This window comes from Perna viridis, chromosome 9, assembly GCF_037379345.1.
Source record: "Perna viridis isolate PV_CMFRI_1.1 ecotype Kerala chromosome 9, ASM3737934v1, whole genome shotgun sequence".
NCBI classification, from domain to species: Eukaryota; Metazoa; Mollusca; class Bivalvia; order Mytilida; family Mytilidae; genus Perna; species Perna viridis.
Genome location: NC_142453.1, coordinates 1423189 through 1439955, shown reverse-complemented (window position 1 = coordinate 1439955; position 16767 = coordinate 1423189). Strand labels below are relative to the sequence as shown.

Sequence of the window (16767 nt, the reverse complement as noted above, 5' to 3'; positions counted from 1 at the left end):
GGACAAATTAAAAAGATATATGTATCCAAAAAATATTACAGACTCAGTTAAGAGATTAAGATGTATGAAGCAAAACATTGTGACCTATCCTGACAATTAATGCGCTAGTTCTTAATTTCTAAACTCTGGGAAATATTATACAGAATGATTTAAAAAAAAAAACAAAAACAAAAACAAAAACAAAAAAAAACAAAAAAACAAAAAAACAAAAAAAAAAAACAAAAAACAAAAAAACAAAAAAAAAACAAAAACAACTGCATTTTATTGGGCTTTAATGTTATTTCGCTAAACATATGCGTTTTGTTTTTTTTTGTAATGTAGGGGGAACTATTGGCATTTCAACTCAAGAAATTTCAAGAAAAGGAGAACTTTCAAGCTTGCAGATATCCGTAGTTCAGTTCCGTGTACATTTTTCGAGTTCACAATACATTCGACTGGTAAAAATCTGTGTTAGATGATTAGTCTAAGTCAGTACCACGACAATAAAAAGAGACAAGTTAATAATGAAGCCAACCCTGTCATTATCGCTTTTGGCGCCCAAATTGCAAACATCGGAAATCAAACAAATTTAAACAAATTTCGCTAACCGAACGCTGCTCGGATGTCTCTGCTATCATGATGGATGGTGGATTATCGGAGGGGAGATTTAACAGGATGCAATAAAGATCAAATTCAAGGAAACTAATATCGACGTATATATATATATATATATATCCCTGTTGATGGCGAATTATCTGTTTTAGAAGGATCAGTTATGTATGGACACAATTCCCAAATTATGGCATCTAGAACTTGTTCCTACACGTTTGCAGTATATTTAAATGTACCTTTTGACTCCAAGTGTCATTCACCAGAAAATTAGTTAATTGCGATGGCGAGCTTTAATGCGGAGATATTAGGTATATAAAGACGAAGAAGTAAACTTAGTCGGTGAAACATATTACATTCCTTAGTCACATAGTAAACGACATCTTCATATAAATAATAAGTTTTTCAGGAGCACCCAGAAATACCCATTTTACAGAACCGATGAAGGTTGTCGTAAGCATGCTAGTTCATGTTCCTATAAGCGGTAAATGGCCAATTTGTGTAAGTGGCAAAGTAGAACTTGAAATAGCGGGAACTGAAATGATAGGGACATACATAAACAACGAGATACAAGAGAGTACCAGCATTCGATTTGAGTGCCTGCCAAAATGCAAGACAAAACTGAGAGGAAAAGACTCTTTGACCCACTAGACTCTCTGGATATTGACCTTGATATCGATGTTTTAAAGAAGTCGGTATTTTCATGTTGTTTTCTAATTGAGTAGAGTACTAAATTATTTCAATTTTCATAAATGTGTGGATCATTGTGTGCGCCAAGGTTAAGATGAAATAATAATAATATACAAGTAAAAACTACAGAAAACTACTTTGTATACAATAGGAAAATCCACCCTCTTTTCTGCAGAAACACTATATTTTTTTAATTCAATATGGATATCAGAAATACAATTTTTAAAGCAGCGTATGAAACGTGCTTTCTTATAACTCTGGTCCTTATTGCATACTAGAGTGTTTCGGTTATTTATATTGATATATATATTCCAGAATTCAACAAAATATGAACAAACTTTATTTAAACATAATTAAAGACATGCTTTTGAATTATGAAAGATCATTAATATTTCATCGATACTTGTTAAGTCGGTCACCCAGAATATTCGTCATATTCATCACTAAAGCGTACAATGGGACTGAAAATGTTAATAGGAAAAAAAAAAAACAAACAAAAAATCATAGTATACGATGACCATTAAATGTTTTCTTTGAATTCTTGGATCTATAGTAGTACGCATATTCGTTTTAACAAATGTTGGCTATTGTTAAATTTCAAAAACAATGTTTCTATTCCTGTTAAAAAGCATCTTTGTGTTAATAAGACAACTTAAACAAGAATATAAAATATGTAACTTATTTAATAGATGCTGCTGTCAAATAATTAGGATGCTTTTTTTCTAGTTGTTTTTCTACCAGTAAATATTAGCCACATGTTTCGAGTAGCTAATTTTCTTTGTTAAAAATTGTTTTGTGACCAGAGACAGTGATGATTGAATAATCCAGCTCAATGCCATGAAACAATTTACAAATTCACGGTGGGTTTTTCATTTACCGCCTAATTAGCATTATACCTTCCGCCAAATTTAACATCCGTTAAACTACCTGTAAAATGGTACACAATTATTAGTGGATTCCGAGTGCTCATTTGCTTTTGTTACTTTGTATGTATGATTTTAGTTACTTGATGTTCTTTGTTGTATATGTCTGTTTTTTTTCCGAAATAAACACCATTGTTGATGAGGTTTAGCCGATCACTTTTCAGTTCATCATAGAAATCTAATACAAACCTGACATAGATCATGAAATTTGAGACTTGAAATAGTAATTTGCTGATTACAGCGGGTTTATAAAAATCAATAAAACGTAGCTGAAAGAATAATCAAAGAAACCAACATCTGCATGGAACGATAATCAAATAATATTATCTGAGGACTACACGGTAAAAAAAAATGTTTTGTTATAATATTTTTTTAGCAAAACGCGCAGATACATGTTGAAAATACTGTATTTAGTTTATTTAGTTTGAATGCATAGACCAGCTTTCAAACAATTCATTGTTTAGTTCCTCTAATCAGTTTAATAAATTTGAAATCTTAGCCTTCCTGTTTGCAGAACAATATTTACGTAAGAAAAGTTATGTAATGTATAGGGGATTCCCTGTATAGATAAACCTTATATATAACTTCATTTTCAGATGCATATATATCAATCATAACACAGTACGCCTACCATCATAGAAGGTTAGTTTAAATCGTTTCCTTCAATCGTATTTGACAATGGTAGATATTTTTAAAGTTAACATGCGATTTTAAATAATTTAAAAAGTATACCTAAGATAGCGTTATAATTCTTTGTCTAATAAATTGATAAAAATTGAAGCTTGGACAGTATTTGTCTTTGTAATGGGGATATGGTGGACTTTTGGAGGGTTCGAATAATGTATGACATGATTTTAGTGAGCTGCATCATGCATAAAAAGTGATCAAAATTATTTCTGTAGTCTTGATAAGCATTAGTCATTGACAATATATACTGGTCCATAATCAAAATTAACTATAAAAGTTGAGTTATCCTGTTAGTTTACAAACCTTTGTTAACGTAAGGACACATATTTAAAATGTGCATTTATATTAACAATAAGAATAGAATGCAATGATCTACGTTTACAATTATTCTTATACAATGTGCAATCTTTGGCAACGATATTTACATGAATTTATAATGTTTTATGTTCTTATTCCTAAACGGTTTACACTAAAAAAATCATATTAATATATATACATCCTTCATGTTAATACTAAACAAAATACTCTGTTATCATTACATTAAAACTCGTTTAAAACTTACAAAACGTTTATACTTTAATTAGATGTTGATTTTTGATATTCCATTTTACAGGAAAAAAATGAAGAACAACCTGTGGATAGTAACAACGTGTCTGCATGTATTACTGGTCTCAGCAAGTAAGTATCTTTGTAAGTCTATATTTGAAAAGGGAAATGTAGCATTTTCAGCTTTATCTGCAACATAATAAGAGATAAAATTGGGTTGTCCTTATTTAACGATATTATCTTTTTCAATTCTCATATCATTGAATGCAATCTAAAATCAATATTATTATTATTTGATATTTATATAATTATTTAAACAAAATGTTCAATTGTTCATGGGAACTTTGCCCCAACTTATCTTGGTAGTAGTCTAATTGAACTGTTTTGTTTTCTCCAAAAATATCATGTGACCCCAAAGTGCCTTTTAACATTTGTATAATGAATGATTAAATGAACCACAAATTGCAATAGCGGGATGTAACTTTCAAATAATGCTTAAAAAACATAAAATGAATAATAATATATTTACAACTAGCATCATACCTCACGTTATGTATTTATGCTATACGTATTTATCATAGATAAACCCTCGATTTCATGGCAACTTGAAACAAAGCCCGTAATATTGGGCCAAGACATTGTACTAATATGTGTGGCAACAGAGTGCTTCCATGAAACAACAAAACACTGGATGGGAGGTCCCAATTATTCTACACTGGCTTTCAATGGAACTTCGAAATCCGAAAAATATAGAATGTCTGACACAGCTTCCGACGACGGTTCCTTCTCTTTAACAATCCAAAATGTAACCCTTGCCGATTTAGCCTCTAATTACACGTGTACTTGTGGGATGAAGTGCTTTGATAGTAAAATAAATATCAGCTATTCGGAAATTGTTGGTAAGAAATATTTTATTTTGAGTATATTATTTTATGAGATCAAATAAGGTCAAATATTTGGGGTCCACTTTATATAACCTCAAATACAATTAAGTGATAATTTTTATTTTACGATAGAATGCGATACATTATCTAAAAGTAAACTACAATTATTTATTGACTCAACAGAACAAGAGGTAGCCTTAGACGTGACTTTGTGAAGATCAAACTATTACGTGTAATACTGCTGTTTACACTGACGCTTTTTTAAAATTTTTATTCCAGTATTACCTTCCAAAGACATGGTGAAATATCACATTGAAGAGCTGGATAATGTCTTAGAATTAAATTTCACGTTAGAAAATGTTTCACCACCACCAAATTGTATTGTTATCTTTCAGGTAAAGGTCCATTTACGTTCGTTCATGTCTTTCTTGTTACAAAGAGGATGATCGTTTATTTCGATAATATTTCAATATTATGACACGCAAGGCATTATTTTGATTCAAATACACTATCGTTCAAAAATGTATGGTATGATACATTGTTTAACCTGTAAAACAGTAAACAGAATGTTATTTAACACAGGTAACAGATAACAGATTCATAAAGTAAAAAGACCTATGTGATTAAATTTCAGTTTGATACAAAGGGAAATAAAAAAAGCAAACATCATTCTTAACAAATATTTTTATTGAGATAATCAAATCGTATTTTACCTAATTTATAAAGGACCAACATATAGAAACAGACGTTACAGAAGAAAGTTTCAGCAACGATATAATGAAAGATATAAAATACAGAATTCGTGTTGCCATTTCTAAAGAAGGATATCATAGATTACAAGTAGAATGTCGATCAGCCGGGCACGATGTTTTAGTAATTGACAAAGTCATTGAATGTAAAATTGAACAAGGTATCAAATTAGTATATACGACTATGTATAATTATGATGTGTTAATGATATACTGATGTGTTCAAGTGTAACTCTTCTTGAAAAACGTAGACAAGAGATGCATTCAAATATTAACATGTTAACTTGAAAAGGAGAGAAAATGACGCTTTGGATATTCACGAAACATTAACTTCTGTATCTTGATGCATGTATTGTTATTTGTTTTAGGCTTTTCTAGTTTGCCATTTGTTATTGGAGGATGTATTGGAGTACTTGGATTACTGATCAGTGTGGCTTTGTTTACTTATTGTGTTAAGAGTGGTACGCCCTAAATTAATTACTTTAAAATGACATATTCATGTTGTATGTATAAAAAAATAAGAATGTGAATATTTGGCAAAGGGGAAAACCACAAAATCTTAAAATAAACTTTACCATATGCACAAAATTAAAAAAAGTCAGTTGGCAATGGAAGAAAAACAACGCTATTCATAGGTATTTATAGATATGAGCGTTACCAATAAAATATTGACTTTTCCAAGGATTCGAAATTTTGTTCTTGTTTTTACATTTTTACTTATTTAAAACATCTGAATTCGAATAATGACCATTTGAGCTTTCTTATTTTCAATGCAACGATTTATAATGAATAAAAAGTCGGACATGGGATTTTATTTCATCGAATTACTGTTCATGTTTATTCCAAAGTATTCAAATTGTATTTTTCAGCAAAATATAGAACCATTTTAAAAAACAGAAACGACATTCCATGTGCAGGAAATTTTTCGGAAGGGACATGTAAGTTAAACATCGTTTGTTTTTCCTTATCGACCTTGAACATCACATTTGTTATTATAAAAATCTCATCATTTGTAAATATTTTTTGTTATAGCTACACATGTATTCATATTCATATAGTCATTTAAAGTCAATTATTATTAAAAAGGGGATATTAGGGCGTAAAAAAGCTCAAACACCCCCCCCCCCCATTTTAAAAGAGTTTTATGTTTAGTTTTAAGAAGAAGAAAAACAATATGTTTATCGTTAGATAGCTTGTATTAACTTGGGCGGAAAGAGCAGGGTATATTAAAAACAGTGAGTCCACAAGAGTAATCGGACATGATTATATAAATTAAATTTGCAAATATATTTGTTATGTCTGCTCTGTGTTCGTCTTATCTATATACTGAATTGTTAAGTGGACAATTAGGCACCTAGATCTGATTCTGTTTTTTTTAAATTCTAGATATCTCCACAACATCCACGAAGAATTATGGTTATAAATATGATATTCAGACGAGAAAACAACTTCTGCCTTCTTGAATTAAAGCAAACAACTCTGTGCTATAGTCGACAGTTCAAATGGTAACCGCCATAAGTGGTTCATCTGAAACACCAGACTGCTTTTCGGTGCAGTAATTTGATTAACTGAATGTTTATAAAGATCAATGTCAGTCCTTAGAATCTATGTGGTCACAATCAACAAAGAGACAATGTTTGGAAGTCGTATGAGTATATGGTTAATATTATATCATATAATGTTTATTTTACATGATGTAACGAGAATGAATATGGTGAATAGGATGAACAATGTCATTTCAAGGCCACTTTTGAGGCTTCCAAAAACGTCGGGTAAAACTTCACAACACAGGAAGGCCCAAAACAATATATCTTATGTATACAATCTGTTTTTTTTTTGTATACTTTGATGATATACATATATTGGAAAAAAAACCAATTTGTTTAAAATCTGTCTAAACCACGTTTCAAAGTTCGTTTTGAAATTATTTTTGATGAAACGTTATCATTGGTAGAGTGGTAGACCTAGTTTCTTTTTAGACTGTTTAGACACTTCTGTATATATTCCTTAAATTAAAATCATCTCACTATCTACTAGTCCCACAAATAGTGTCCAGTGTGTTCAATCTGTTTTACAAAAACATAACGGTGTTATGACAGCCCAATTTGTGTAAGAATGACGTTTTGTGAAATTTGCGCAAAATAAAGATATGAATGACATATTTTACATCAATGTAACAATTTTATTTCTGTATTTGTTTATGTACAGGTTATATTTTATAACTGAAATAAAGATCGTTGTATTACTCACTTGTATTTAACTGATATTTTGAATGGACATAGGACTTTTTTACTGGTACTCACTAATTGTCTCCGAAATGACTGTTTTATATATATTTTTAGGCATATTTTATCTATGAACAGCAAATAAAACTAGTATGTCAATTGATTGTTTAACACTAGAAAGGTCTTTCCCTTGCAAACGTTCTCTTTGTAATATACACGTACATACGTTTAGTTTGATACATAATATGCTAACCTTCTACAGCAGATTGTTTTTTTTTCACTTGGTGACCCTGTCAAATGCAATCGTCGAGATTTTAATCATGATATTTGTAAGGAAACTTTATGACCTTTCATTGGATATACAACCCTTCATTCTGTGGATCTAATCATTTTGCACTTATTAACCCCAACTGGTTTTTTTTGCATACAACAAAACTGAATTTTTGATTTACAGGTTATGATATTTAATTTGATATGCAGCAACCTTACTATATAAAAATATTTTAGCTTTTACACGCGTTTACTACACCCAACTTTTTTTTTTCTTCTTTTTTTTTCGGGGCAATACATCGATATTTCGGATGTTCGCCTTAAGACCTTTCATTTGATATGCGACAACCTTACCCTCTAAGAACTTAAAATGTTTGCACTTAATGACCCTACTCTTCGAACGTGTAAGACATATCGGGGTTGAAACTTGATTTTAAAAAATGTGCTCATTTAGGCCTACTGGAATATATTGAATATTGGATTTTGCAAAATTTCACCAAATAAATTATTTTGAGAAGATATAAACAATTAACCTAGATTGTAGCAGAAATCACAACAATGCGATCCAATTAAAGGAAAAGACATGGCAACAGACATACACATACACGGGATAGAGAGATTGACATAAAATCAATGACACGTTGAACAACAAATCAGTTATCATGGTGCAGATAGATACACCAAAACGATCAACGAGTTCATTATGACAACCATAAAACCTCTAAAGTGATGAATTCAATCTTGCAGCAGCATAAACTTGTACCAAAAGCCTAATTGTAAGAAGTATAGCGTTGTTGAAAAGGTCTGCGTAGTTTCGGCAAGCTCTGGCATAAGGTATGAATGCCCATACGCAGGTGCTGAATGATTATAGCCACAGATGAAAGAAAATTAACAATACGGTATGAAAAGTCATTCCCTTTGTCGTATAGGTTATCAAAAGTTTTAATTCGTAATCGATCTCTAAGTGTTGGTCAAGATCCTTATCTCAAATTCAATAATTTCAAGTTAAAAATATATTCATACATGTACTAGTATTAAAAATACCGAGTTGAGGTCAAAAGATTACAATTGAGAGCCTTATACTTGTTTCCTAGGTAACAAGGTCATCTTTGTGTTACAAAATGAAATATATACATAAAAAACAGGTGAAGGAAAACAAAAGAACCACAACAACAACAACAGTGCAACATTTCACAGACGGATTGTGTCAGAAAAAAATAGATTTTCGACCATATTACAAAACGGCTTCTTCTTCTTTTTTCGCTTTTTTCTTCTTTTTATCCTTTGTACTTTTTTCTACGTTTTTGTTTCTTTCTGTAGATGTTTTGTTTGTTTTGTTTTGTCTTGTTTTTGTTTTTTGTTTTTGTTTTTGGATTTTAGTTTCTCTTACTTTTATTTTTCATCATATTTAAGATGCTAACAATCAATAATATTTTAACGAGATAGCCATACTGACAATCTGACTTTCTAAATCAAGGAAGTTTCGAAAAAACAAAGAAAGTAGTATAATGTTCGTACTAACTTTGTCTATTGCAATTTAAAAAAAAAGAAACCTATTTGCTTAGGCGGTGAATTGTCTCTACCATGCCAAGGTATTATAAAGTGGGTAAAACAAGTGTCACAACAGCTGTTAATATGGTCTCAAGAACTAATCAGACTTTTTAAGACATTTTTATGAATTAGTGCTTTTAAATGAAAAAAAAAAAAAAAACAAACAAATTATTATAAAGTACCTAACAATTATGACAAAACAACAGAAGACATTGAAAGATTTGTTACTTTTGTCTATCGTTAATATCGTTAACCACCTGAAAAGAATTATTTGCATAATGCATGCAAGCATGTGTCAGTTTCAAAACAATGACTTAAACAAACGTAAGTATTTAAATGATCGAAGATCATTTCAACCTCTCATATTGCAGACAGTTTCGATAGTATGTACACAAAAATTAAATTATACATTTGATAGGTAGAATGAGGTTCTTGATGATTGTTGTATGTACGTTCTTTTTAGTTTTTATTTTTAATTATTTATTTATTTATTTTGTATTAAAATATATATATCATCAGGATGCCGTTACTTATTAGAGCTTTATGAATTTTAAATCGAAATAAAATGAGGTAACATAAAATCGCAATAAGATAACGGTTTCCGTCTCCTAAGTTATTTTTTTAATATATTTGAACTAATACGTACCTTTTACTTTGAATATTTAGACAGTTTATAAATCTTATTCTGAGTATAAATGTCGTGAAAATTTTTGACACGTCAAATTAAAAGGTCCCCTTTTTAATGTAATAAAATGAAGACATGAATTGACGACAGTTGGATACTTTGAACTTCTTGGTATATATTTGTATTTTGTAGATTCACAAATAACCTCAATTTTAAGATAGAATAGAATGTGATTTATATGTCCTCATTGTGTGTCAAAACAACGTCATAACGTGTTATATTTACATCATATGACTGATTTGGATACACTATGTCAACAAAAAAAGTTGATTTGGTCAAACGTGATAAAACTTTTCTGATGTATGTTGTCTAAAAGTTCAAAATATGATATCAAACAAGGTTTGATCAAACAATAAATAATATTGACATTTGATAGTCTACAATACTCAAACAAAGCTTGCTGGAGCAATTATGTACATCATAGGCTCAATAAAGTATTGATAATTTTCAGCCCTGTACCAGTCAGTCATATCTTTTTTTTCGAGATCTGGTATTGAAGATTTAATATATCTAGTAAAATAACATCTAATAAAATTTAAAAAGTCATAACGGCATCTTGTGCTGATAAATGGTTTATGTCTTGGTTTCCTCGCCGATCTACCCAACATCAAGGATCAAACAGTGAAACTAGTCAAAACCAAACTCAGATAAACCTGAAATACGCCAACACTTTGAACATTAGATACTTGCTCTCTTTTGGTGAATCAAATGCACCGTAGAATATGATGGAATATATACGTTTATCAGTTTGTTTTTTTCTGGATTCATTGGTGCCTTTTCACGACGACTAGTTCTCTTGGCCATCTATTCCACATTTGCTATTAGATTTGATTGACAGTAATTCATAGTGGGCTCTTACCTTATTTGTATTGCTCAATGAAATTTCGTTTTTATTTTCGATATAATTACAAAAAATAGTACTTTGCACATAGAGGTTTCTTATGCCTGTATAGCATTAGTCATACTTTATAAGTAATGTGGTTGTAATAAACAAACCTATGAACTTGATGACAAAAACACATTTGGTTTTGTGAAAGAGAATCGTCTTCTTTATACTCTATATTTATATCAGCATATCATATCATATCTAGCCATCAGTTGATCTTTGATCTTCCGGGTGTAATGCACTCTTCAAATGTTATAATGTATGCATACGTGAGGTTTTTTTTTAAATTACTGTGAATTTGTATAATAATTAATCCCCAAAATCACTTACTGAATACATGTACTTCAAGACATTAGTAAATAGCTTATTGACCAAATTAAAGATAATTTAACTCAAGGGCAAGTGTTGTGTATTATTTTATGGTAAAAAAACTTTTAGAGACATGAACCATGAATGGCATTTGGTTCGGTTTTTTTTTTTTTTTTTTTTTTTTTTTTTTGGTTATAGAAAAGGACAAACAAATAATTTTGACACATTGTGCATTTATTTACATAAAGTTTACTTTTTTCAATAATGACCTTGCGAAAATAACGAATTTATTGTTGTAAAAAAACAAAATGGTGACTAACGACTAGTGTATAATACGCATGTACGACTTAATGAAACATACATATATTGTTTGAAAATACCAATTTGCACCAACCTTCCGTTGATGTTTTTTTTCCATACGTTTGTTACGTAAGTGCTGAACGTGCTCATGACAAAAGCAAGTAACTAAATAAAACAACTACAATGGGGACAAAATGAAACTAACATTTTTTTTAATGTAACATAAAATCTTTTTACATGAGTTTTATTTTGTATCGTCCATTAAGAAAGCTCGATATTTTGATATGTGACGACCCACATGTCTACGAAAACTAGGAACTTTATTATAACCACTACAGAACGAAAACATTCTAATTGGTGCGCTCCATTGACACTCTGTCTATTAAATTGTTATGATAAACCACATATTTTTTGTTATATCATTTGAAAGATTTAATATTTACGTTCTTTTTAATATTATTCAAAATAGTACGTTCCGTTTTTATATTTAAGGAGTATTTAAATATTGTTAGAAGTTTTAAATACTGCGAACCTGGATAACACTTGTCATTTAAAGGTCAAAATTGTTTTAATAAAACAAAAATAAAAGAAGTTAGGACAGTGACAGTTTCTATTTATTTCCTCATTTGGGCCAGGTGTGAAAATGTTATAAAGTATCCATTCTTGCTTCCTTACTACAAGTTAATTTCCGAAAATGATGCTAGTACAGTTATAACTAGGTAAATACGAGGATCATCAGTTGTTACTTATCTGTTTGATTTATCTTTAAACTTATTTATAAGTTTCATAAAAAAATCAATACCCCGGAAGCTCTAAATGGTTTATTGTAATCAAGGGAACCAAAAATTAAGTTGAAATCAAGAAATTGTAATCCAGGTACAAAACCCAAACGTAGAAAACAGACGCACTCAACAAAGAATATAAAATGAAAAATAATACATACCAAATAACAAAAGTAAATGAGTACCTCGGACTCCAGTAAAAATTGGGAGCATTAAAGAGCATTTGAAAAGAAAAAGAAATTGATAGGAATTGATAATTGCTCTACATGACCTTAACATGAACACAAAACAGAGACGATCTACCTACACAATGTATGGAGCAGGGCAAACTTTGGAATTAAAAGATTTGCATTTAAAAGAAAAACAAACTGATGCATGCTAAATTATAACGTGATACATCTATGTGAATATCATTTGGATTGTCAACCATATTTCTCGATGGTAAACAAAAAATTGCAAACTTGGTATGTTAGAAAAGGATGTTTTACCCAACCATGTGCATGATGATCATCACGTGTCAAAATAATGTGTTATAGGTAATAGGGTAGTGGACATTATGGAATATAATTTAAAACACAGGCAACATGGTAGCTCCTGGAATATCGGCAAAAATACAAGAGCGTTAGTACTGATTCAAATAAATAGCCTAAATCTGAATACATAAAACCGAGACGATCTACCTGTATATAATAGGGTACACTTACAAAAACGGTATTTAATACTTGGAAAAAGAGCACTTCGTACTTATGATTATATGAAAACATATCAACTCATGCGTCATACCACTGTTTACCTTCAATACACTGACTATCTGTACCGTGCTCGGTTTCTTTCGATTTGGTTACTAGTCTACGGTTATGTTGCTACCACAGTATAGTAATCACAACGTTAGTTGTTATGTTAATCAATATGAAGCACGTACTGTTATGGTGTATCAGTCTCTGTCCAATAATAACTGGTCTGTTTAAGGATAATATCAAACTTCCTTTGTGATGATTTTGATACTTAATGTCAGCAAATGTTAAGTGTGACAACATTGATAGTTTTTATTACGTCAAACAGGTGGAAATCCCAAATCAAGCAAGGATTTATTAAACAAAAAAAACTGACATCTGGTAGTCAATAATAATAGTCTATTGAAGAAGAATTGGAAGTTTTGTCGACTTCATAGAACCCTAAAGTTCAAATTTACAATAGAATGATAGAAGAAAAGTGAGAAATATACCTTTAATGAATGAATTTGCACTGCATTTCGTATAATTTAAACCTTGTATTACTCACACCTAATATAAAGAAATGAATGTCGATTCTTCATTTCAGATAATGTTTTGAATAAAACTTAAAAGGAAAGACCTGACAATTTGTTTATTTTTACAGAGAATAACACTTAATCATAATATATTTGGTGTACCTGTTTATCTTTCATTCGATAGAAGATTCTCATAACCTTAACCTAAAACAACTTTCCTAAGACTAAAAACAACTGACAGTCTGATTTCAGTCCGAAAAGACTCATAAAAAACTGGAACTTATTAGTTACACGAAGGGTATTTGAAATGGTCGAGTAGTAGTGCAACAAAAAAATATGCGACTCAGTCAACAGACAAGTGACCCTAGGTAAACTTCGACAAGCAGCGACAATATAATTAAGATATGTACCAAATCTATCTTTGGCTTATAATGGTGTCCTCCTACAGGTTAAAAATGTTTGTTTTTTGAAAAAAAAAGATTTATAAGAACACAGTACAATAAATCCCTGCTAGGTGAAATATAGGAGATTATACATGTAACTCTGATAATAGCCATTATTACAATCTTACATTTAGGCACAACTATTCTATTGCTAAACAACCCTCTGCCGCTCTGATAATACAACTGGACTCTATGTTCAATACAAAACAAAAAAAAAAAAGAAATTGAGGGTTGCTTTGAACAAACCAAGCTCATTCAAAATTGACGTAACAAAAATGTTCCAATTAAATGAACAGAGTTTCATATATAATTAAAATTTGGCACACATGATGAATTTCACATTAACAGTATGAGTATTTTAGACTAGAACTGCAAGGATACACAAATCTTGCGAAAATGTTAATCAGCATTTTGATTTTTTTTCAACGGACATGCAACATCAGTCATCGCTTTTATAGCTTGACATATTGAGGACACCAATAGTGCTTTTAGCATAATTGTTATAACCCATTTAATTAACACGTACTTTGCAATAAAAGGCTGCCAAAATTAGCGTTGATTCGATTAAAAACATAGAGAAAACACTCTTGGTAATCATTAATAGTTTTCTATGTTTAAAATTGACTCTAAGATATTGAAAATCACAACATAGGCTAAACTGCACTATTACAATACAAAATATATCAGTTTTATATATTGTAAATTTCGATATGCGGTACACATTTGTCAATGAGTAACCTCTCATCAGCAGCATTGAAATATAATAATGTAGGAAGATCATTATCAAAATATTAATTGTGAACAAGAAGTACTCAGAACCAGAATTATCGAAAAAGGAAGTTAAATCCACATCACCGATAGGTTCAACCATATGCAGTGCAAGGAATGAAGCCTCAGTGTTTTGCGTATTTTCAAATTTGGGAGACTGCGAGATTTCATAAATAGGATAGATAAAATATGATATAATTCGGATTCAGACAAGTCAGACCACTGGGTTGTATATATTGTAAGTTTCCATGAGCAAAAATAAGAATGTAAATATAAAGCCTAGTTTAATATAAGATCAACAACCATTAAATCAATGCGACAAAGCCAACCTTTATATACTTCCCCTAAATAAAAACTCGTTAAAGAGTGATAGCAAACAAAAGTTCCCTTAGTTCAATTGGTAGCATGTATCTTGTCGTAGTATTTATATATATAATAAGCCAAACTGGTGTTTGAATGCCTACTATCTCCCTCTCTATGCTTGACCACTAATCATGTGTATATGTATTGAAAAGTTACATTCATCTCGTATAACCTTTAACACCTAGGTACAATGTCATGGCTGAACTGATTGATAAGACTAATGCAGGAATCATGTTATTGTTTAAAGATTAATCAAGGGAACCAAGGTTATAGCGGTTTTCAGAAGGATCTAGGGACAAAGACCAGACATGGAAAACAGAGTATAAATATGCTTTGTTTTCTTAAAAAAACAAGTATAATAAGAGTCTCTGCATGCATGACTTTTCTATACATCAACGAAAACACAAACATACTATACTCGGCGTCACATAAATAATATACTGTTAAAATTTGAATAAAAATATTTTCTACGACTTTATTGACACATATCGTCGTTTAAATTGTCTTAAATGACTTGCTGATTCGTTTAGCCAAACGGCCTCTCCCTAAACAAGTCGCTTATTAGCTTAAATCATGCGTAACAAATCCTTACGGGAAAATCCCATACTAATATCCGCCATGTTGGTTTCTACGGGACGATTTGTTTACAAACGAAGTTCGTAAGTTCCCGTCGATCTCCGGTGACAATCGTCTGCTTGATCAACTTCTCGGTATTGTACGTTGTTCCCGTAAAATAAATCCGAGATATCCGAAATAACGCCGAAATGCATTCTGGGTTCTTCGGTTTTTGGACAAACCATTTAAACGTAAGCAACATCTCCTAGCACCCGATCACTGTAAACGTGGCCGACTTTTTACAATGTAAATATTGGCACCGAGAATTAAAATCTGACCGGAATTTAACGATTCAATGTTTAGGGAGAAGCCGTTTGGCTAAACGAATGAGCAAGTCATTTAAGACAATTTAAACGACGGTAGGTGTTAATAAAGTCGTAGAAAATATTTTTATTCAAATTTTAACAGTATGTTAATTATGTGACGCTGAGTATAATGAATGAAAAGAGACGATCATTGTATCATGTTGGTCTTTTTCCTTGCTATAGATGTCATACTATGATTATGGCCATTTTAATTGCAATTTTATCCTAGTTCATTTGCATTCACCTTTCTCCACCTTGTAAATGTACATTAAAAGAGAAGAGAAATAGATTAGACCTTATTTTAACATTACTAGTAGTGTAAGATTTAAATACTTTTTATATTCTTTTAATTCAATTTTTATCCCGAAAAATTCGAAAGAATTTCTGGAGACAATTAGTGAAAGACTATTATCAGAATAAAATAGCATTAAAACTTATGATTTGTCAACACGTTATACTTCTATTACCCATATTCAGTTAAAATCCCGAGTTAAACAACATTATACATCACAGTTTTTTTCCCAAAAAGATGGTACACCTAGATACAAATATATAGTTCTTGGGTACAGATTCCTCATACTTTGTAAGACATAATTCCAAAGCATCTTCCAAATATACAGAGGAAAATGTTAACAAACGGTGGAATTTTCAATTGACAACATATATATCCAGTCTGTCGGCATTCCAATTGGAACAAATTGTTTTCCTTTGCTTGCCGACCTATTCCTGCACTCTTATGAGGCTGACTATATAGCTGATCTTATCCAAAAAAAGGATTTCGTTTAGCGAGATCATTTTATCTCAGTTTCCGCTGTATAGATGACGTACAATCCTTAATCAATCCTAATTTCGGGATTTGATACATTGCATCTACCCCAAAGAACTCGATATAAAGATACTACATACACTGTGAGGTCAGCCTCGTATCTTGACCCTCGCTTAGAAATCG

The 16767-nt window shown here is 30.8% G+C and overlaps 1 protein-coding gene and 1 long non-coding RNA gene across 3 annotated transcripts; one reads left to right on the top strand and one right to left on the bottom strand.

Moving 5' to 3' along the window:
* The first annotated feature begins 2781 nt into the window (after positions 1-2781).
* LOC148606054 (uncharacterized) lies at positions 2782-7316 on the top strand. 2 transcript variants are annotated; one of them, XM_088544029.1, is made up of 8 exons: positions 2782-2843; positions 3502-3566; positions 4016-4333; positions 4598-4713; positions 5045-5228; positions 5436-5528; positions 5937-6005; positions 6454-7316. In XM_088544029.1, exons 2-8 carry the CDS (start codon positions 3509-3511, stop codon positions 6528-6530), a joined length of 915 nt encoding a protein of 304 aa, XP_088400155.1. In that variant the 5' UTR covers positions 2782-2843; positions 3502-3508; the 3' UTR covers positions 6531-7316. The 2 variants fall into 2 exon arrangements, with proteins under 2 accessions (XP_088400155.1, XP_088400156.1); XM_088544030.1 differs by lacking the exon at positions 2782-2843 and adding an exon at positions 2861-2882.
* Positions 7317-10138: 2822 nt separating this feature from the next.
* LOC148606053 (uncharacterized) lies at positions 10139-10891 on the bottom strand. Its single transcript, XR_015914953.1, has 2 exons — positions 10795-10891; positions 10139-10451 (listed from the first exon to the last, which is right to left on the bottom strand). It is a non-coding gene; the product is annotated as an uncharacterized LOC148606053 (long non-coding RNA).
* Positions 10892-16767: the final 5876 nt, after the last annotated feature.

Excerpts from the sequence above, each read along its gene's own strand:
- LOC148606054 (XM_088544029.1), top strand. The coding sequence starts at position 3,509 with ATGAAGAACAACCTGTGGATAGTAACAACGTGTCTGCATGTATTACTG. Across the intron at positions 4,334-4,597 it reads CAGCTATTCGGAAATTGTTG|TATTACCTTCCAAAGACATG; the intron begins GTAAGAAATATT and ends TTTTTATTCCAG. Across the intron at positions 5,229-5,435 it reads TGAATGTAAAATTGAACAAG|GCTTTTCTAGTTTGCCATTT; the intron begins GTATCAAATTAG and ends TATTTGTTTTAG.